At 41.0% G+C, this 23,407-nt stretch overlaps 1 protein-coding gene across 1 annotated transcript in view; it reads right to left on the bottom strand.

Annotated features, from left to right (window-relative positions):
- pcolce2b (procollagen C-endopeptidase enhancer 2b) overlaps positions 1 to 23,407 on the bottom strand; it is a 26,414-nt gene extending 3,007 nt beyond the window's left edge. Inside the window, exons 1-8 of the mRNA XM_067995042.1 lie at positions 23,094 to 23,407; positions 21,676 to 21,781; positions 12,156 to 12,411; positions 9,271 to 9,395; positions 8,205 to 8,341; positions 5,920 to 6,068; positions 4,371 to 4,454; positions 2,951 to 3,118 (exon numbers count right to left, since the gene is read on the bottom strand). Of these exons, the coding sequence (XP_067851143.1) occupies positions 2,951 to 3,118; positions 4,371 to 4,454; positions 5,920 to 6,068; positions 8,205 to 8,341; positions 9,271 to 9,395; positions 12,156 to 12,411; positions 21,676 to 21,781; positions 23,094 to 23,173 (1,105 nt within the window). The 5' untranslated portion in view covers positions 23,174 to 23,407. The remainder of the gene's footprint in view (positions 1 to 2,950; positions 3,119 to 4,370; positions 4,455 to 5,919; positions 6,069 to 8,204; positions 8,342 to 9,270; positions 9,396 to 12,155; positions 12,412 to 21,675; positions 21,782 to 23,093) is intronic.

Genomic DNA, 23,407 nt, shown 5'->3' with positions numbered 1-23,407 from the left:
GAATTCTAAATCTGAGATTGATAGATTTCTGTGAACCAAGGGTATTAAGGAATATGGGGCTAAGGCGGGTATATGGAGTTAGGCCATAGGTCTAGTATGATCTCGTTGAATGGCGGAACAGGCTCAAGAGGCTAAATGCCACTGCCACTTGCTGCCTCCTGATGTGCGCCACCTTCTTCTGCAAGAAAGCGGGATGTGTGTCTGGGTGATGTGCTTGTCATGGTTGAATAGCTGCCAGTGTGTGCGGCCTGTGAGTTGTGGGTGGGCGGCTTGCAACAGTGGTAATGTGTAAGGGTAAGACGAAGTATCTGATTGGAAGAATTGAGTACTGAAGGAAAGAGTTTGTTGGAATGTGGGGGATGGGGTGGTGTAGTGCGTGGTGCAGTGGATGCAGCTACTGGTGTAGTTAGTCGGAGACACCACTTGACAGTTGACCTCAGTCACCTTGACCACTCGTATCAAAGCATTGAACTTCTTCCTGCACTGCATCCATGTTCATGATGCTGTGCGCCTGGCATTGACTTCATCCCCCGGTGCCTCCCACTGCCTTTTGGCCATATGTCTGGAGGGCCTCTTGCCCCCCTCCCCCCACTCTGCGGATATAGGATATCCCTCCTTCCGTCCACCTCTTGCACCATGGCCTGTAGTGCATCAGCAGAGAACCTTGGTGCAAGCATTCTCGCAGGCCTGGTACCAACTCAGATCAGCAGATTGGTGAGGTCTGGCATGCAGATTGGAGGATGTGTAAACATACGGATGGGACCTGCATCTGTTTTATGTGTGCGATGTCTGATCTCCGTTCAGACTCCATGCAGACAGCAGACTGTTATTTTTAGCAAATAACAGGGACTAGCTACCTTTAAGAGATTTGAAGACACTCTCCCTTTAAGAGACTGGGGCTCCCCTTCCAGGTAGAAAGTGCGAATTGTATTGAATCGATGTGCAAGGCCTGGATTTCAATGCAGATTGATGGTAAATACTGAAGCAGGACAAAGGGCCATTGGGCATAGGTTAATAGCGGATCACGCTACCTACGCCCAATAATAGGCCCTATCGAATTATTTTCCCCCTTAGAATCTATAATTTGCGATCCGATTAGTAAGCATTTAGAAATTCATGGGTTAATCACACAGAGCCAGCACAGATTTGTTAAAGGCAAGTCATATTTGACAAATTGAATAGAGTATTTAGAATGCTTTATTGGATTGATAGAGAATGCAGTGGATGTAGTGTATGTGGATTTTCAGAAGGCATTCAATAAGGTGACTTAAGAGGCTTGTTAGAAAAATTCAGCCATATGGTATAAGAGAAAATGTAGCAGCACGGTTAGAAAGCTGGCTGATGGAAAGGAAACGAGGAGTTAAGGTAAATGGGCATTGCTTAGACTGGTGAAAGTTTGGAAGTGGTGTACCTCAGGGTTGAGAGCAGAGTACACTTTTGTTATTTGTGTATATCGATGATTTGGGTGGGTATCGGGAATACAATCTTGAGTCTTGCTAATGATACAAATGTAGAAGGTTGATAAACAGTGAGGAGGACTGTAAAAGACCTCAGGAAGACATAGATAAGTTAGCGAATAGGCAGACAGATGATGAATGCAATTTAATGTGAATAAGTGTGAGGTAATACATATTGGGAGAAAAAACAAGGAATGGAAGTATATACTTAATGGAAAGAGACTGAAGGGTGCAGATGAATGGACAAACTTAGGTGTTCAAATATGTAATTCCCTGAAAGAGTGGCAGATAGATAAAGGCATAAAAATATCAATAGAATTTGGGGTTTTATAAATAGGTGCATACAGTACAAGTGTAAAGAAGTAATGATTAATTTATATAAAACATTGGTTAAGCTACAGTTAGAGTACCGTGTGCAGTTTTGCATGCCCCATTATAGAAAAATCATGAAAACCAAAGAGAGCATAGAGTCACCAGGATCATGTCAGGGATGGGAAACTACAGTTATGAGGACAGACTTGATATACTGGTCCTGAGAAAGGGTAATAGATCTTCACAAGTGAGCCTGACCTGCTGAGTGTTTCCAGCATTTTTCTGTTTTTATTTCATCTTTGCAGCATCTGCAGAATTTTGCCTTTTGTTTTTATGGTTATACTGGGACTTTTTCTACTGAAGCAAAAAAGGCTAAGAGGAGGCTTAATAGAGGTTTTTAAAAAAAAATATGAAGAGTTTTGATAGAGTGAATAGGGAAAGACCATTTCCTCAGCTTAGGAGTCAGTGAAAATGTAATATGAATAAGAGAGCAAGGAAAGAGTTTAGGAGAAATGTCTTTACACAGAGGGTTGTTAGAGCGTGGAATGCTTTGCCACAGGACATGGTAGAGGCAGAGATCATTGCATCTTTTAAGAGAAAATTCAGCAGATAGGATACAATAGCTACGGAGAGAGCAGAGCAGTAGGATTAGTTTTCAATTGCTGTAGCAAAGAACTCGCAAAGGCACAATGGGCTGAATGGCCTCCTTCTATAGTTCTATTATTTGGTTCAGAATTCTACTATTACATTTCACTTAATGAAAATCTACATTACATACATAGAATGTACAGCACAGGAACAGGCCATTCGGCCCAACAGGTCCATGCCAGTTTTTATGCTGCAAACGAGCCTCCTCCCATCCCATTTCATCTGACGCTATCAGCATAACCTTCTATTCCTTTCACCCTCATGTGTTTATCTAGCTTCCCCTTAAATGCATCTATACTATTTGCCTCAACTACTCCTTGTGGAAGTGATGTTATTGTTGAAGTCTGATGTTATTGTTTCATCTTTTCTCCTCAGCATAGAAACTACTATTGGCAATATTAGCAAACAAATGCTTAACTCTCCCGTTTGGCAATCCTTTGCCCGCTACTTTAGCAAAACGTTAATTCACTTCAAATAAACAGCAAGCATAACAGAACATGCAACTAATGAGCCTTCCAAATGGCAAAACTCACCTCGTTTAATGATCGGACACTTTTTACAGACTGAGATTATTCTGATACTCATGGTCTTCCCTGCCTGTTGAATTGCCAGTGTCCCTTCTTTGTAAATATTTATAATAGAGATGGTTGTGTGGACACTGCTGTTGCGTGTCACAGCGGTTATAACTGTGCCAGTTATCACTGTAAGAAACAAGAAAAGTCATCCACAATTTAAAAAAAAAATTCAACAATGAAAAGTTTGTTTCTCAAATCACCTCATGACAAATAGACTTCAAAACACAGTTTTTATTTCCACGTTGTTTTCATTTTTAATTAATGGTTTGTGAGGTTATGGGCAAAATAAACAGCCTTTCACTGTCCTCAAACAGTAATGAATCGTGACTGAATGACGCTTTTGATGACAGTGTGGAACATGATTTGACTTATCACAGATTTAAGGATATTTTGTTAACTTATCACATTGGGATCTTACAATAAAATGCTAACTTTTTTTAATCTCTAATTTTCTCCCCGTTTTTAACCTCTAGTACCTCGTTCAAATGGCGATTCTTTTTGTGTGTGCTTAAGACAGTGAGTATTTGCTTATGTAAACATCATATCCAAACTTTAACCTGTCTTCACCCAAATGTACATTTGCTAGTAGGGACATTGGATAGCAGTTGGGAATAGGAACCCTGGCTGATTTTTCTCCTGCCCCCTCCCCCCACCTCCCCTACTCTCCCAGAGGTGTTGAGGTCAATTGTAGCACCCACAAGGGTATGGTGGTGTGGCTAGCAGCCACAGGTTGAGAGTTCAAATAATCACTGGCCTGGCCTACATGTAAATCAAATCTACACTATATGATTGACTCTTAATGTCTTCTGAATTGGCCTAGCGAGCCATTCAGTAGTACAAAGAATCATTATTCAGATAGAAGGCACACCATCACCTACTCAAGGTAACTGAGGATGGGCAATAAATGCAGCCTTGCCAACATCACCCACATCCCAAGAATAAATATAAAAAACAATTGCTGCACTCGCTGAGAGCAGATAATTCAGGACAAACTAAACTGTAGTACCAAACCACATGATGTATTTAGCTACTAAGTGATCACAATATGACAAGTGCGCCATTGTGCCTTAGGCAGAGGGACTGGTTCAATGTGACAACATGCCAAAAACTGTAACTGAATAAACACTTTTCATACACTGACAGTTCACTATGTTTGGCGCCTTGTATTCACGCTGTGGAGCCTTATTTGTTTTTGATACACAGGTTCCCTGTTACATTAGAAAGGATTTCTATGAAGCCCTTGAGACTGATATATATATAAATATATATAAATGATTGAGTTGGAGATGTTATTTGGTAAAAAAATGCTAGCGCTTCCATTCACAGATATATAGACAAAAATGTTTTTATTTAAAAGGGAAAAGCCTATGTTTCTTACCAAAGTCGCTTGCGCAGTAATTGCTCCCCAGAGTCCCGGTTCTTTTGCACTTCTGTTGGCATGGAGGTACTGTAGGTTTCACAGCTTAAAAACAGAATGCAGTGTTCAGTTAGGCAAGCAATGATAACCAGAAACCATTTGTACTAATAATACAAGTTTAAAACCTTGTTTATTTACTTTTCAGAAGAAGCAAAATAAAAATTACTGTGATCTACCTATTACTCAAACTATAACAATCTCTATTTTAACCCTCAAACACTCAAAAAAAATCTTTTCCACTTTAAGGCATTTCTGGTAACATCTGTGAAAATCAATTTTATAGAGTATGTGCGGGTGTACGCACACACAAATGTAATCTTGTCATATTTATTTCAGAGCAGAAATGTTACAATTCTATGTACAATCCCATTTCATGGATTATATTGTAGCGATTATTAAGATGAGTAGGTCAAACACTGCAAAACAAAACAACATAAATACACCACTTTCATATCCCCCTAATAGCTCAGTGAGTGTTTCTTATGAGTAATTGAGCCATACAGACAAGAAATGTTCCAGGGCTGATCCCAGTCTGTGCTGATCTAAGATGTCATGGTGTTACTGGTGCTACATTTGGCCTCTGCACCCCTTGGGATAAGGAGGAAGAAATCAGCCAGCCTTCAGTTGTGCTGTGTGGACATTGGGTGAAGACAGAACCTGGCCTATCAGTAGTGCCCACACTACTGAGAGGTGGGGAAAAGAGAAACTTGGCAAGGAAAGGAATTTGTTTTTTAAAAAAGGCACACCATTTCTAAACATTAATGTAAGATACTGGCATATCACATTAATCACTGGCTTCTTACTGCAATGCGGTCTTGGGCAGCCACACAATAATCAGTTAGCCAAGACTGTATTTGAATATGTATGAAATATCAAACTATTCAAATAGAAAAATATCATTATATATGTTGATCAATGAATCAGTACATAATTGGCCAGTATCCTACTCAAATGTTTTTTTGTTAAGAGATTTAATGAGTGGTTTTCAATTTGAGATGAGCAGCTCCCTCATTCATTTCACCTTTATGAGCTCATAATACAGAGTGATCACATAAGAACTGATCTATATTCAGGAAAAACATTTTACAGTGAGGGTTGTATTACATAAATGATGTTTTATATGGATTTTCCTGATAATGAGGGAATCATTAATTAATAAACCTTTATGGAAATGATAAGGAGTGTATGGTAAAATCAGCGTGCTGTAGCGAGGAATGTTATAAAGATGGCGGTCTCTTTATTAGCGAGGGAGATCCATGAACAGTGGGCATTCCAGCAAAGGTTGTGGCATCTTCAGGTGTAGAGATGTGTGAGGGAACCACAGGCAATACATATCTCACTGAGTGCTTTACTGAGGGGGGGGGGGGCTTTACAGAATGATTTATTAGTGAAGGAGTAATGCATAGTGTATCAGAGGTTATTGTATGACTTGACTCAGCCACATTTAAACATTTTTTTCTCCAATCATGATTGTTCTTGGAATAATTTAATATAATTTAGTGGTACTTACTTGTTGTGGCTAGTGTTGTGATTGGTGCAGTTGTTGTGCTGAGAAATTTTTTCGACCTGAATTTGTAATGAGCCAGAAACCCATCAGCTGTGACACTTAGATCTGACAGGAACTGCACAACGATTTCATTTTCTTGTGACAGAACTGGCCTACCACAAAGCAAAACAAGCAGGAACACAATAAATTGAGGTTGTAATGAACAGCACCAAATTAAGCAACAATATTTACCAAACTAATTAATGAACTTCAAAAGATAAGAAATGTAGTAACAAAAATACATTGCAATCGGATAAGAAATGGCAGAAATTAGACAACGTAGTAGAGTACTGATAAGCAGCACTAAGGAGCGGTGGGACGTGGGTTAGAAATGCTGCAATATGTTCCCTATTGCAGCCATGCTGGTGTAGGGAGACACTAAAGTGAGATCAGGCCCTACTCCGGCAGAGATATCATGGACAGAGTGGACATTGAGCTGCTCTTGCTTGCCTTCTATCTCCTAGCAGAGGCCTTGGGCGCCGGTTTGCTGTCCACTCATCCTCTCAGCTGCAAAAGGTGCACAGCCTGAGGGGACCGGTCAGGAAGATAAGCTTGGGAAGAATAGATTATGTAAAAAAACCAATCAGAAGCTAAGGTTATATACATGCAACATAAAAATCCTGGTTTTGCTATGCTGTGTACAAATGTTGCTTATGTCACAAGCTGTAACATTCCTGTTTTTCAGGCACTTCCATTAGATGCCCGAATTTCACAATCATTTTCCAAATCCCAACTGTCGTTTATGTGAACCTGGATTTAATTGTCCATGACAGAGTGCACTAACAGTTTTTAGTCGGACAGAAGGAAATACTGATTAAAGGGCAATGCCATATTCATAACACTAATATGATACTATTCTTTACCATTGCTACAGAGAACCTCTGCAACAGCATAGAAAACTGTGCTACTCCAAGCTATTTGAAGGGACTTCTTTTCTGCCTCTCAAAATCCCCATGTGCCATGCGCCATTCCCTGGCCAAGACGGTGAGCAAGTGTCCTGCTCATGGGCTTCTGGCAGTTCTTTCTTGTTTTAACACCTAGTAGGTACTTGAGAGTAGACTGGACTGACTTTCCTGCAGATTATTCTCTCATCCCTTAGTGGTCACAGCCAAGATTGGGAACTCGCTTTGTGGGTAATTGTGGCCATGAACCCAGGAGCACTGTGTCACTGGAACGCCATCAACTGTCATCTGGACAGACAAGTTTCTTCCCCTTTCCAAAATAATTATTCAGATGCTTTCATAAAATAACGATAACAAAACAGTTCAAATTATAATTTTAGTGGCAAGAAAAGACTTTTATAATCGCATGCCAGACTAATAGGTCACAGGTTTGGTTTGGAGCTATAATTGCCTGTTGGTAGGGCAAGTGATTTGATGGAGCAGGAGATCAGAAGACAAATCATGATTTGCTACCCAAATACTGAGGCTAGTTAGTGAGCAGATCTGAATTATAACAAATCACTTTTCCTGCCTGTAGGTTTGCAGTTGGGGGCAGGGGGGAATGAGTCATCAAATGGAGGCAATGTGCTTACCCAGTTGGAGGGAGGGAAAAAAAATCAGAGATGAATTCAACCTTGGAGGCGCCTGTGTACCTCTTAGTGGCTGGTTACAGATAAGAGCCCTGAAATTCTGGGGTCTTGGGAGTGAAATTTGTGCACAATGGGAGCAGTTTCTGCCCCCTATGAACTCATTCACACATTCCAAAGGAGGGAAGGGGAAGTGGCTATTCTTCTGCCTGCTCCCCACCATTATGACTTCACGGTAGGGGGTGGGACTGATGGGATGCTGGGCTACCCTGGGAATCTCATCAATTCTGCTCAGCGTACAACCAGTGTCAAATATGCCATTGGGAGAGAGGAGTACCAGTGAGGGGGCACCTTTGAAATAATTTCTGAAAGTGTCATGACTGAGGCCCAACTGATCCATGCTCCCCGTTCGCTTGACGAAGCAGCAAGTTTCTGTTCCGAAATCCCACTGGCTCATCAGAAAGGCCACCCCAGCTGCAAGCACCCGCCCGTGATATTCGAACGATCCCATCCCCCAGCATCTGGGACCAGGTCAAAGTAAGAGCAAACGGGCGGGCGAAAGTCATGCTCCGCCATAGTTATGCTGACAGACTAGGGCTTTCAGAATTTCAATCCCAAGGTCCCTCACCTGTCACGGTGGCTAGAGAGTGGTGAACCCACCTGATTGAAAGTGAAGGAAGAAGAAATACATTTGTAAAAATAATATATCAATAGCACTTACGCTGGAGGGCTGTCTCCGCAGTATTTCCCAATCCGTTTTGCTTCATCATTTTCACCACCATTAAATATAGAAACATAATCGTATCGGCAGTAGTTGTCTCTTTCAACATCAAATTTCTCGAATTTTAACTCAATTATCTGTTAAAAATGGAAAGTAATGAATATTTTATGCTGCACACAGACAATTGCTTTACATACAGCCCAACAGCAGTGTCGGTATTTTTATGCAAAGATCTCCACTGTTTACAGACTTTGAACTTCCTGTGTTAATATATTTATCCCATTCACTATCTGATCAGACCATGCATTATTAACTTTAAATAGAGTGCAGGAAAGTCATTAATGCGTAAAACTTGCCATTACTCATAGTACAATCCACTCATCGCATACCATTTAATCAACAAAAACTTTTTGAAAATGGATGCATAATGATGACAGGGAACTAGATCATGAAATCCTCCTGTCTCCGCATCAAGGTCAGTTTTAAAAAGTTCAAAATTTGAACTTTACCTGATCTCTGGTGGCCAAAGTAAAGTTTCCTTACTCTGCCCCCAAAAACATGCCTCATCCCCAACCTCAGAAGAGCACCTCCTACTGCACCAGTGTGACATTTTTTCTATTACCCACACCAGCCATCCTGTGGCCTCTCTGAATGAGTTGCTCGTTTGTGCCAAATTAAGGACAGTTATGTGCTGTGGGCCCATGTGCAGTAGGAACTGGATTGAAACTGTCCAAACTCATTTCACGTAGCACCCTTACAGGCAGAACACGGAAGAGACTTTCATCCCATCAGCCTGGGCTGGATTTAAACCCAGATCCCAGATGTAAAAAGTCCATGTCTAACCTACTACACCACCCGACCTCTGTTCCCATGATTGTTTTACACTTTCATAACTTATTTCCAAGGTATTCATCATTTGTCATACAATGCAGACGAGAATGAAGAACTTGGCTTAATGGTTCAGCTCAGTCCACTAACCTGCATCTACCAAAATCAGAGCAAGTGAAACTTTTTTTTTAAGAAGAGTTGAGATCCAGCGTCTTTACATATTTTTGATAACCGTTACCTGATGTTTGGGCGCCACAATGTGCCATGAGCAGGAGACTCCGGCTGGATAGTCATGGTCTGGCCAGTTGGGTGTTTTAAAGGAGCCAGGTGATTTTTCCAGACGGCCACCACAAAACTGATCATCTACAGTGATTAGGATAAAAATGTTATAATTATCCGTTCAGCAAAGAGCACTCAAAATGAAATATCGTCTTACTTGTACTGCACAAATTTTAAAGGTGTGACAAAATCGCTGCACCAATGCTTCATAGTGCAATCTCATAGGCCTTTCATTTTTGGTGTTTTCTGCTGTTGGTGGCTCTGCACCACCAAATTAGGTGGTTTTGATTGTACGGGACTTTTCCAAGCCACCAGCAAAATAGCAACTATTTAAAAATGAGCTTAAGCTTGTGCGTGCATATTTATTTTAAAGTCAGTCTGGTTGCTATTGAAGCCGACTTGCAGTAATGACAGGGCAGTTTTTACAGCAGTAGGAATAGCAGCTGGTATGGAGAAACTGCTTCCAGCAGCAATCTCTAATGCAAATGAAGTATTAGATTCCTGTAGAAAACTTCAGGTTCTGAAATCTTCTATTTAATACAGAGTTCTTAGCACTGTTCTTCCTAACGTGATGGCTACACCGTAAAAGCTTTATAAGTTCTGTATTTTTTTTGTTATTTTTTTCACCACAGCATCTATGAGGCATTGACACACAGAAAACTCCTACCAATAGTCACTCGTAGATTTTTAAAAAAAATATGAATTGTCCTTGATTAAGTATTCCTTTACTTTTGACATTTAGGCTTTGAAATTACAATTCATCGTATTAGCCTTCATAAACAAATTGACCGGGTTAACATCTCTGCTTCCACAGGAAGTGAGCCCCCACCAATACCTCAATTAAGTGGAGATGCTAGTGATGGACTGGGGTGGACAAATGTAAGGAGTCTTACAACACCAGGTTATAGTCCAACAGCTTTATTTGGAATCACAAGCTTTCGGAGCTTTCCTCCTTCGTCAGGTGAATGAAGGAGGAAAGCTCCGAAAGCTTGTGATTCCAAATAAAGCTGTTGGACTATAACCTGGTGTTGTAAGACTCCTTACATTCAACTAAGTAGCCATTATTCGTGTATGAGTCCTGACTTTTCGTGTATGAGTTTTCGAGAGTCTATCTCAGCTTCATTAGGTTAACATCTCTTTTAAAATAGGTGAAGGAATTTCATGTGAACAATGTATGCGATAATAGTGTACAAAATCTTAAAGTTTCCCAACTTATTTTATCGTGTGCTCATATTAGAAAAGCCCTTAAATAATATCATAATGCAAAATGGATTCATAGTGCTGATGTCGCTGCATGAAATATGAACATTACATGGACTATCGTTAATAAGTATGTAAAAATGTGCTCTTCATCGCCTTCATGTTCAATATTATATCGACATGGCAAATCTGTACACCTTTTGTGTGGTATTATAATAAACTGAAGGAAGGACTCCCCTGGGAGAATATCTGACCAATACAGATCAGCAATGTTCCGGTTTCAATATCCAGTCCATGTTGTGTTCACTTATATCAGCTGGGACATCAGTCAGGGCACTATAATTGGTCTCAATGATTCTGAGTTAGAATTATCCAATGACTTTCGTTGCAGTGTGTGTGGTCATTGCATAAGGATAGGTTTAGGCCCATCTTTGACCACTTTGGCTGAAGACTTTGGCAACACTCATACACGAATAATGGCCACTTAGATGAGATATTGAAGAGAGCTTACCATCTGTGGAAGCAGAGATGTTGCCACAGTCAATTTATTTATGAATTGTTTCTAGCAGAGTATAATTTCTAGCCCTTAATGTCAATGTAAAAGAGTACTTCAATTAGGATAGTTCATTTAAAAAAATATTCTACCAGTGACCATCAGAAGGAGTTATCTGCCAATTGGTGCTCCACACACACTGTGGTGAATAAATAACAAAATTAAAACATACAGAACTTCTAAAACTTTTACAATAAAATTAAAGGAGGATAATTTTGACTACGTGCGAGAGTGTAAAATGGGTGATAGCGAATCTTGAAGCAGTGGGTTCAATGTTGATTAGACGTGTTGATCTATCATTTGTTGCACTTCTTCCTCCTTAACTGCTAGATTAAAGACCAGATGCTATGTGCAGTTGAATGATTCTAATTGCATTCAATGTGGCCTTAGTTTCACCGCACAGGTTTCTCAGTACAAAGTTAGATTTTTGTGTTTGTTCTGTTCTTTCGTGAAACATGTCAAGAGGACACTACAAAGTACTGAAGCAAAGAAGCAGTTTAGTTCTTAATTTATTTTATTACTGCATATTTGCTTCACAGAATGGTACATTCTGCCAGCCTGTTGTGATTGAGACGTACTGTATATAAAAAAAAAGAACTTGCATTTATATTCTGCTTTTCATGTCCTCAGGACATCTCAAAGCGCTTCACAGCCAATAAAGTACTTTTAAAATGTAGTCACTGTTGTAACGTAGGGAAACATGGCAGCCAATTTGTGCACAGCAAGGTCCCACAAACAGCAATTAGATAAATGACCAGATAAACTGGTTTAGTGATGTTGGTTGAGGGATAAGTGTTGGCCAGGACACTGGGAGAACTCTCCTGCTCTTCATCAAATAGTGCCATGGAATCTTTTACATCCACCTGAAAGGGCAGACAGGGCCTCGGTTTAATGTTTCATCTGATAGTACTGCACTGAAGTGCTAGCTTAGATTGAGTGCTCAAGTCTCTGGAGCTGGGCTCGAACCCACAACCTTTTGATTCAGAGGCCAGAGTGCCACTGCTGAGATAATATATATTTCATATTGACGTTTCTAGTTTCACCATAAATTTGTAGTGCTTATCCTGCCAGTAGGAATGAAATGACCTTACTTCTCTGGTTTGGCCGAGTTGCAGAATACATAGCAACAAAACCACTTCCTGCAGTGTTGGCATCGGTTACCATCTGTACCATCATCTTGTTGCCAGTTGAGATGATGGCTCCAGGTTTTGAAGTACCACAAAACCTGCCCAGCCGCTGACCATTGATGTGTCCATTATAAACATCAACGTAATCGTATCTGCAGAGAGTGTCACGTTCCAGATCGAGGAAGCGGAAATTGAGAGCCACCACCCGGCCTTTTGGTACCTGCAGATGACAACATTTTTACAAAAAATCACTGTTGGTTGCTGCTCAAATAACATGAGAAGTTAAAAGGGACAACTAATCTTCCTCACCACAGTACACAGAAAATACCAGTATAATACACAAAGCCACGTGTACAGTGAGCTATGCTCGCTTATTAAGTTTTTATTTATAAAAGCTGGGAGGTTTATACTATCCAGATTCCTATTAAAGAGGTAACCTAACCAATATAGAATTTTACAGCACAGAAGGGAGACCATTTGTATCATCTCACCTGTGCCACTTCTCTGAAACAGCTATCTACTAAGACCCATTCCCCTGCTCTTCCCCTTATCCTTTTTTGTATTTTTAAATACTTATCTACTTAGAATCATAGAATGGTTACAGCATAGAAGGAGGCTATTTGGCCCATTGAGCCAGTGCCCGCTCTTTGTAAGAGCAATCCAGTTAGTCCCATTCCCCTGAAGCCCTGCAATTTTTTCCCTTCAAGTATTTATCCAGTTCCTTTTTGACAGCCACGATTGAATCTGCTTCCACCACCCTTTCATGCAGCGCATTCCAGATCGTGTGTACTCGCTGTGTAAAAACGTTTTTCCTCATGTCGCCTTTGCCAATCACCTTAAATATGTGTCCTCTGGTTCTTGATCCTTCCGCCAATGGGAACAGTTTCTCTTTATTTACTTTATCTAACCTCTTCATGATTTTGAACATTTTTATCAAGTCTCCTCTTAACCTTCTCTGCTCTAAGGAGAACAATCCCAGCTTCTCCAGTCTAACCACGTAACTGAAGTCCCTCATCCCTGGAACCATTCTAGTAAAGCTTTTTTGCACCCCCTCTAAGGCCTTCACATCCTTTCTAAAGTGCGATGCCCAGAATTGGACACAATACTCCAGTTGTGGCCGAACCAGTGTTTTATAAAGGTTCAACCTTTAAGTAAGAAGCTCGACACCATCCAGGACAAAGCAGCCCGCTTGATTGGCACCTCATCCACCACCGGTGCACCGTGGCTGCAGTGTGTACCATCTACAAGGTGCACATGGTGCAGCAACTCACCAAGTCTTCTTCGACAGCACCTCCCAAACCCGCGACCTCTACCACCTAGAAGGACAAGGGCAGCAGGCGCATGGGAACACCACCACTGCACATTCCCCTCCAAGTCACACACTATCTTGACTTGGAAATATATTGCCATTCCTTCATCGTCACTGGGTCAAAATCCTGGAACTCCCTACCTAACAGCATTGTGGGAGAACCTTCACCACACGGACTGCAGTGTTCAAAAAGGCGGCTCACCACCACCTTCTCAAGGGCAATTAGGGATGGGCTATAAATGCTGGCCTTGCCAGCAATGCCCATATCCCATGAATTAATAAAAAAAACATAACTTCCTTGCTTTTGTACTCTATGCCTCAATTTATAAAGCCCAGGATCACATATGCTTTTTTAACCGCTTTCTCAACCTGTCCTGCCACCTTCAAAGATTTGTGCACATATACCCCCAGCTCTCTCTGTTCCTGCACCCCCTTTAGAATTGTACCTTTTAGTTTATATTGCCTTTCCTCATTCTTCCTGCCAAAATGAATCACTTCGCATTTCTCTGCGTTAAATGTCATCTGCCTTGTGTCCGCCCATTCCACCTGCCTCTCTATGTCCTCTTGAAGTCTATTACTATCCTCCTCACTGTTCACTCCCCTTCCAAGTTTTGTCATCTGCAAATTTTGAAATTGTACCCTGTACACCCAAGTCCAAGTCATTAATATATATCAAAAAAAGCAGTGGTCCTAGTACCGACTCCTGGGGACCACCACTGTATACCTCCCTCTAATCTGAAAAACAACCGTTCACCACTACTCTCTGTTTCCTGTCACTTAGCCAATTTCGTATCCATGCTGCCACTGTCCCTTTTATTCCATGGGCTTCAATTTTGCTGACAAGCTTATTATGTGGCACATTATCAAATGCCTTTTGATAATCCATAAACACAACATAACCTCATTGCCCTCATCAACCCTCTCTGTTACCTCATCAAAAAACTTAATCAAGTTAGTTAAACGCGATTTGCCTTTAACAAATCCATGCTGGCTTTCCTTTATTAATCCACACTTGTCCAAGTGAATATTAACTTTGTCCAGGATTATCGTTTCTTTCCCACCACCTGACTGACTGGCCTGTAGTTACCGGGTTTATCCTTACACTCTTTTTTGAACAAAGGTGTAACATTTGCAATTCTCCAGTCCTCTGGCATCACCCCCGTATCTAAGGAGGATTGGAAGATCATGGCCAGCACCTCTGCAATTTCCACCCTTACTTCCCTCAGCAACCTAGGATGCATCCCATCTGGACCGGGTGACTTATCTACTTTAAGTACAGCCAGCCTTTCTAGTACCTTCTCTTTATCAATTTTAGCCCATCCAGTATCTCAAATACCTCCTCTTTTACTGTGACTTTGACAGCATCTTCTTCCTTGGTAAAGACAGATGCAAATAACTCATTTAGTACCTCAGCCATGTCCTCTTCCTTTTTAAAAGATATTATGGATTCTACTTCCACCATTATCTCTGGAGCTTTGCATGTCCCAACAACCCTGTGTAAAAAAAACTCCTAACCTCTTTGATTGTTCTTTGGTGCTGATCTTAAACTTTGCCCGCTAGTTACTGATTCACCAACCAGTGGAAATAGGTTTTCCCTATTTACCTTTTCAAAACCATTCATAATTATGAATACCTCGAATATGACCTCCTTTCAGCCTTCTCTGCTCTCATGAAGCAATCCAGGATCTTTTTAAGAAAACAAACCTAACAATCCAGGCCTCTTTTAAAGAGTAGGATTCACCTTTTGGATCCACTTTAAATGTCAAGTAGTTAAATAGAAATGTAATTAACTTCAATTTACTTATTTTAAAATGTGAGTTTAAACTGTGAATGTTTACATTCTCTGGAAGCAGAGAGTGAAGGTTATACTGTTAAGTGGGAATCAATATTGTGTAGCAATTTAGAAGCTTGCCGAAGGCCAGCATCTATACAAAACATATGACTGACTAGCAGGTCTTGTCCAACACAATACCCAATGTAAACCAAAGTCTACAGTTAGCCAATGGTCTAATCAGACCTATATAGAGGAATATCATGGGCAACAAAGACAGAAATGCCATTATACTATATAGTATTTCTGTTGTACCTTCTGGTAGCTTGTTCAAGTAAGCATCATTCATGTGTGAGCTTTCACAATGAGTGTTAGCAAGCTATTTTACCAGTCACAGCATCACATCCAAGCCTAATCCTGCCCTCTTCCAATGTCCATAAACACACAGTTCTGGATATTGATCCAGAATGGGAACCATATTTGATTTTCCCCTTCCTAACAGAGAAACTGATGTCAATTATGGCACTTTCACCACCTCCCCAGCTGAGCTAACTCAGCACAGACTATGGATCAAACCTAAGACCTTCTTGGTCTGTACAGCTCAATTACTCGTTGCATAAACCCTCTGAACCATCAGGAGAACAAGTAAGGAGTTTTTCATTTCTAATTAAAGAGTGGATGTTTATGGAACATAAAAAAATGAGAGCATTGATGACAGAGGAAGAATTACCGAGTCTGACACTTTGAGGAAGCTGAATAAAGATCAGTACATACAATTATAACTGCATAATATGCAGCAATCTTTTCAGCCATGTATATTAGTTCAACTCCCTTAAACTGCTGGGCTTAGTAACTCGTACAAGCCAGTAGGGTAAATTTTTCTATCAGTTGCACCCAATGAACGATCATAAAGTAGGCATAACAGGTTGGAAAAATAAGTCTGTTTATGCCAGATATCTATCCATCCAATTTTCCGATTGGGTTTTGTACTGTTGCCACAATATGCCTGCCAGTTTGTAGTGATGTAATTTAGATGTCCACACAATTTCCCATTATTTGTGCCAGTATAGCACTCAACCATCTACCCTCCCATGTAAAATTGGTCATCTAAGGCAGCTGGGATGTGCCTTTTATGGAAGTACATTTAAAGAGCAGTATTTTGAGCCAACTTATGAACCTTTTTCTGGCTTTTTTATGTTTGTTTTCGGTTTCACTTAGTTGGTTGAGATGTTTTGTGCCAAATGTTCTAGTCCTGCCATGTCTTAGGCATATCTACGATAGCTGGGATAAAGAACATCCTAACAAGAAACCTCTTCTTTCCCCCCAAAAAAGTAAGAGGAGCATTGGAGGAATGCCACACAGGCCAGGCCACACCAGAGGTAGACTGTACCCACCTGCCAGTACCCTCCCATCCACATTTCACAAGTAGAGATACACCTACGTGACAATGAGTATGTGGAGCTGGCTACACGGGCTCTTGGTCAACAGACAACCAGATGCAGAGCTGTGTCAATATGCTGCAGAGACACATGCACCATAGAGTTGGCAGCCAGTAACAGCCAGCTATGTCCTCAAGTCCTCTTCCTCAGCCTCCTTTCAGGCTTGCTGCAATGCTTTCCTATGGGAACGATGCCCTGGAATGATAAACAGGGATACCCTCCTTGCTAGCATCTCATTCGGCACCATCTCCACTTCCATCAGACAGGGGCTGGAGTGTTGCGTCACGTGAAGTACTTGGCAGTAGATTCAATTTCTTGCCTCATTTGTTGTGGAACCACTAGGCTCTGCAAGCTATTTTGTTACCCAAACAAAACTTTCCAAAGGCTGAAATGTACTTTAATAATATTAGCAGGCTTTGTAATTGCTAACAAAATTTTTAACCGCCATTTGCAACCACTTAACTTTATGTGGCTGTATCTCTTTAAATTTACCCATCACCCCTTGTAAGTAGGTCTTTGAAAACTGACTATAGGTAATTCCCTGCTTTCCTCTGGTAAGCTCCAAATGCCACGCCCAATATCAGCACCCCCACATTATGTAAATGAAGCTGACTTCGCTTTGGATGGTGTTCATAAACGGCCACCTGACTATTCTCTATTCTCAAATACTATTCCAGTTTTTCCGATCATCTCAATCAGTTAAGAATAATTCTGAAAATGTTAACGTCCTTTTGTTTTGTCATTCTGTACATTTTTTATTGACTTTTAAATTGTTTTTATTCAAACAACAAATGCTGATGACCTAATTGAGGAACAAGATAGGAAGAGTTTGTTTTTGGGCAAGTTTATCTTGTACTGATCCAATTTTTGTAAATTAAATCTGCTTAGCGTATTTGTCAGAATGCTATTCTTATTGGCATAACGATTCCAAACTTCATAAAATATGATTTGCTTTTCTTAAATTACAGTAGAAGCTGATTGTCCTAATCGCTTAGTATGCTCATACAAAATGAAGTTTGACTAGTATAATTAGTTAGCATGTTAAGCCTGATAGCAGTAGGATCTGTAGCAAGTCTTGTAGAGGTAGAATCAGCACTGCTGTCACTGTATTGCTGTGATTTCAGGTTATGTTATGGAATATGGACTCAGAGGATTATGACCTTGCTGAAATGATACTAGCTAACATAACAATTAAAATAATATCAGCTTTTAGTTTACACCAGTGGGTTGTCGGGTCCTGTAAAATATTTCAACTAAATGAGACTGGAACCCTTCTAGAATTGTGGAGAATTCTGATAGTCAAATATGTGGAAAGTAACTATACACTTGCAGTAAGTAGCAGAATTTTAATTGCACCTCAGTGGTTCAAAGCACATTTTCACTGCAGTGGATGATGACATTTACAGCATGGCAACATGCAGCAACCAGGTGGGAAGATGCTTTGCCTCATGATAAATACTGTATATTATTGCAAGAAGACTGCATTTACTTGCACATGAAGGTCTATTTGATAGCTCCCCGAGCACTACTATGGTGAGTTAGCTGATCTTAGTGAGGACAGTGGTAGGGATGCTTCAATTGCTCTGATTGGAGGAGAAATTAAACTTATGGCCATCTGTTTTGCACCCATAAAATGGGCGTTAGACTTCTGAATTTCATGTTGCGATCCGTCGCGCCCGATCTGGACTGGATGTGCACCAGATGCTATATTGGCTTGGGCGACTTTTAGTCATCCAGAGCACCCGCCTGAAATAGACGTTAGACTCCTTAAATATGTAAATTGGGGCCCTATGCCGGTTGTGGGACCCTGAATGCAAAATTCAGGCACAAATGTGCAGAGCTTATGCTGTGCATGCTCCACCTAGTTGTACCAGGTCTTGAGAGGCTTAACCAGCAAACGTTAAAGGGACCGCTGGTGGCTGCTGAAAAAAGACCCAAGAAATTTTCTGGTTTTATTTCTGTGGGCCCAGGAAAAACAGGAGTGCTCCTCTATGGCTCGCAAAAAAACTCCAGCCTGCTGCCGGCGTGTTCAAGGCCATCCCCCCAGGTCTGGAAGGCCCTAGATCCAATCTGTAGACAGGCTCCACATGAAAGCTGGCCAATTTCCTGCCCTCCACAACCGGTGAGCTGCAGCAGATCGCCCATTGGTGCTCATAGCTTGCCGCCAGTATTTAAATGAGGCCCAAACCAAAATTTGTCTCAGGCCGGTGTGCGGAACAGTCGCTCCGCCAACTCTGTGCTCATTTTGGGCGCAAGTCGAATTTCTCCCCCAATGCCTTTGGGCTAGAAAGGAGAAAAATTAACTAGTAATCCCACTGCTGATCACTATCAAAAGAAAAATGCACATCTATGGACATCGGGTCATGACAGCCTGTGATTCCTCCCCACTCCATGATGGAAGAGTCCTCCTGGAAGGATTACTGTATGGGCAAGGAACCAGAGGACTGTGGGCGTCCTTGGAACTGTACCTCAACATGAGTCAGTGACTGAGAAAAAAAATTGGACAGCAAAAGAGTCTGTTAGCTGACTCCCTTGATGGGGGAAAAAAATAACATGTTTAACATGTAATGATGAAAGAGGAAAGAAAAATTGCACTGGAGTATCAGCATTCTGTCACAAAGTACTGCCGTGTGTTCAAGACCACCGTTCTCCAAAGCTGTAATCTGTTTCCCTACCCCATGGAGATCTGGTATTTTAGACCTCCCCTGTCTGCACTAATGACATACCACCAGCGGATATTCTGTACATTGACATCCAGGCTGGTCTTGGATGCTGATTGAAAAGTATCCAAGCTGACAAAAAGTAGCACCCACCTAGTAGTAATTAAAAGAAAAACTCTAAACATGAATAAACATGGAAAATTCTGGAAATGCACAGCAGGTCAATTCCCACCTGAAGGAGAAAGATAGGCTAACATGTTAGGTGTGACCCTTGATGAGTTACACCCAACACATTGACCTATTTTTCTGATGAAATGTCACACCCAATGCATTAACACTTCACTATCAGATGCTCATCATTCGAATGTGTATTTCCAGCATTTTCCGGTTTTGTACCAGCCAGAACCACTCTGTAGAGGGGAGTATGTTCAATATAAAATACACCCAATCTTTTTATTGTGAAAGAAGCACTACTGGGGTATCAAATGTATATCTAAGCACTTTTACATTGCTGCTGAGGCTCTGGGAGAGTGTCACTCAAGCAGAGATGCACGACCTCAGAGCACTGCTCATTTTACTGCATCTGTGTACCACAGGTCCTGGTTGAAAGGCCCAAGAGACAGAAATGTTTGTTTTCTGTGCCTCTGACCTTTGCTCTTGAAACTCGTGAAAAGTTGGCATGGAATCCGAAAACAAAAACAAAAAATGCTGGGAATACTCAGCAGGTCAGGCAGCATCTGTGGGGAAACAGAAGTCAGTCAGTCGATGTTTCAGGTCTAAGACCTTTCCTCGGGACTGGAGGCCAGACTTTAAATCTACCTGCTTTATATTAGACAGTGCTGTCGATGGCGAGAGCACAGGTGCCTGCTGTTAATGACAATCTCTCAATGTAAAAGTGCCGACTAATGATTACAACTGTGGGAGCAGTGAGTGGGTAAATTTTCAGCTTCAACTCTGCTATCAGGATGCCTGATCCTTGTTCACGGAGGGAGAGAAAGTTAGTGGGCAATTCACCCCAGGCCACTTTTGCATACCTCCTAGCTGATCAAAAGCGGCTTTGGCAGAGAAGAGGAAACAGGCCTCCTGCCCACTCTTTTGGCTTGGAATGGTGCATGGTGTGGAAGAACCTATAGAAGGGGAGAAAATTAAATGGTTTAAAAATGTAGAGGGGAGGAGAAAAAAAGAAAAAGAATGTAAATGCAATGCATGCATTTTAGAGCACACTGTGCAGCTACTGTCGGCAGCATGGGCCGGAGGGGTGACTCATGGAGCCTTTTACTGATGAGTTAACACTCTTCCTGTTACAACATCTTGAAATGGTTGTTCTTGCTGAAACATTTTCAGGAGCTGCTTTCTTCCTGGACTGCTAACCAGACAGAGAAAGGAGTTGGCAACCAGATTCCACTGTGGCCTACCTACAGTTAAGGACTGAGTGAACCCAGGCCTGGCCTGCACAATGAGTTTACTCATAGCTGGGAGTTCGTGGGAAAATAACTGGATTGTCGCACACCCTTTTACATCAGTTTAAACTCACCACGTATATGAGCAAAATGAGTGAAATTGGGTTACACCCACAGAAAATGTTCCACACAAACTCATTCCCAGAGCAATCTTTTTCATTGAAACGGAAAGGCTTAAAAGTGGATCTAAAAATGTTTTGAAAATCATGAAAGATTTTGAGAGGATAAATGGTGATAGTTGCTCCTGGTTGATGAATCAGTAACAAGGAGTGTAAAATCTGGATTTTCACAAGAAGAATAAAGGGAGAAGTTAGAAGAATCTTTTCACATATAGGATCATTAAAACATGATGAGCTTTACCTCAAGTGGTGATTGAGGCAGAGAGTATAAAATCATTTAAAAGGGTATGTGAAAAGGAAGACTATAAAAGGATACAGGATAGAGCAGGGCACTGGGATTAGGAGAGACAGCTCCAGTTGAACGGTTAGACTGGCACAGGCGTGAGAGGCCAAATTGCTTTCTGCTTTGCTGTAATTTCCATGATTCTGTCTTGTTGGTGCCTTTATTCCAGGCACTGGACCTGGAAAACTCTTCAACCAAATAACACAGCTGCTTCAATCCACAGCTCATGCCAACAGATGGAAGCATTGCTAACACATAATTAATTATTATAACATATATTACTATAATTATAATTATATAATGGCTTCTTAATTAATTTTGGTTTTGACACATTCTTTCAGTTACACAACAGTTCTGTCAACTTTATTCCCTTTAAAGTAATTTAAAAATATATTTTGTAGTAAAAAGTATTTTTGTGTCAGTAAAAATCTCTCGATTCATACCGTGATTTTCCATGTGCATTTGCTGTTGGGCGGGTAGAGTCCAGGGAATCCCTCACTTCCAATGAAACCTGACTTTCCACTTTGAATTCCTCCGCACTTAAAGTTCCTGGAAATGGCAACAAGAAAAGACAGAGCAGATTTACAAATAACTAATTCCCATGCTTTATCAATGCTGTGTTCCACAAAACATAAGCCTGAAAATGACACTACCTATTATCATATGAACGCAACGTCTGCTATTTTAACAGAGGTGTTAACTCATTTAAAACAAACTGGTTAATGCCTCCGTTAAAATAGTGGACCAAGGAATTTGATACAAATCGTTAAGCATTCAAACAATTATATCACACAGTGTAGGTTTCAAGCTAGATTTCCCTGCAGTTATTGCAAGGTGGTAATCTAATTGTGGGAGTTTGGGGATTATCATAAACCATCAGATCGGTTTATAACCATTATCTGAACTTTAGGATCCAGATTTGTCTTAAAATCAAACTCTCTAGGATCTGCTATTATTTTTGTAATATATATATAGTGATTCAATTTTGCATGAGGGACTAATCTGTTTTATTGGTCTGTATTTGTACCAGCAGCATAAATGCCAACTGTCAATGTGTTCCACGTCCTTCATACATAATGAAGGTTGACACAGGCAATTAATGATGGTGACATAATTACACCAAGTTTCCCTAAAAATAATCTACAGTTGATTAGCAGAGAATTTTTGCCTGGTATCTGCTATATTGCAATAATACAATGACTTACAAGATACAGTCGGTACACACAGGTCTAAATAAGTATAATCATTTTAAGTACCGTTTCGAAAAATTCATTGAATTAAACATGAAACAATTTTTAGCTTTTACTCCCCTTTATAGTGCTCCAGGTACTCAAGTATTTAGGGTCTCACAATTCTTTACTTTCTTTAACTCTCGTGTACGATTACTAATATTTTGTTTTCTTATGTTCGTCTACCTCTCCCCAAAAAACAGGCTATGATGACAACGTATACACTTTTCCGATAGTTTCCCAATAGGACTGTAAAGTTGAGGCATTGAGCGTTTAGTGGGGGACCATGTGATGACCTGGTGCTACACTGCAGTAAATCGCTTCTCGTAATTTTAAACAGCCACCGGCAGATCTCACTTAATAGTGGTGCAGTCCTGGGACCATCTATTGTTTCAGGGTATCAACACGAGTCCAACACTGCACCCGCCGCTTCCAGGATGACAAGAGATATCGGTGATAAGAAGCATTTAGAAATTCTCTTCGACAAAATCAAACATAGCTGATAAACTACTGCTGGCGTGTCTCCTCACTGCGCTCAGCCTCCATCACGGACAGAGCCAGGCGTCCCAAGCGCTCACAAAAAGTTACCAGTGGGTGAAAGTTTACAAACTTTTATCAGTTTTTTCCTTTACCTTTGTCCGGCTGGGAGTTGACATGAGATCAGAGTCGCACACAAAAGGCCGAGGTAAGAAGAGTAAGCGGTGGATTTCATGGTGATCGGTGTGGATCAGATAGATGGAGTGGGGGTCTGCAACGGAGTCAGAGCCTCGCTGGTTGCACAAGATCTCGATCGTGTCCGCAGCCCCCTCTGCGATTCCCTGAAGGAAAGCTGCTGGCTGCCTGCACATGAATATCGTGTTTGTTCTTCGGGGGAGGAGGCAAACCAGCTTCCCCAGGACAGCTGCCTTGCCTTTGCCCTGAAAGCACTTTTCACCAAATAAAAATA

The sequence above is a fragment of the Heptranchias perlo genome, chromosome 13 (assembly GCF_035084215.1).
Source record: "Heptranchias perlo isolate sHepPer1 chromosome 13, sHepPer1.hap1, whole genome shotgun sequence".
NCBI lineage: Eukaryota > Metazoa > Chordata > Chondrichthyes > Hexanchiformes > Hexanchidae > Heptranchias > Heptranchias perlo.
This window is presented reverse-complemented; position numbering and strand designations above follow the sequence as displayed.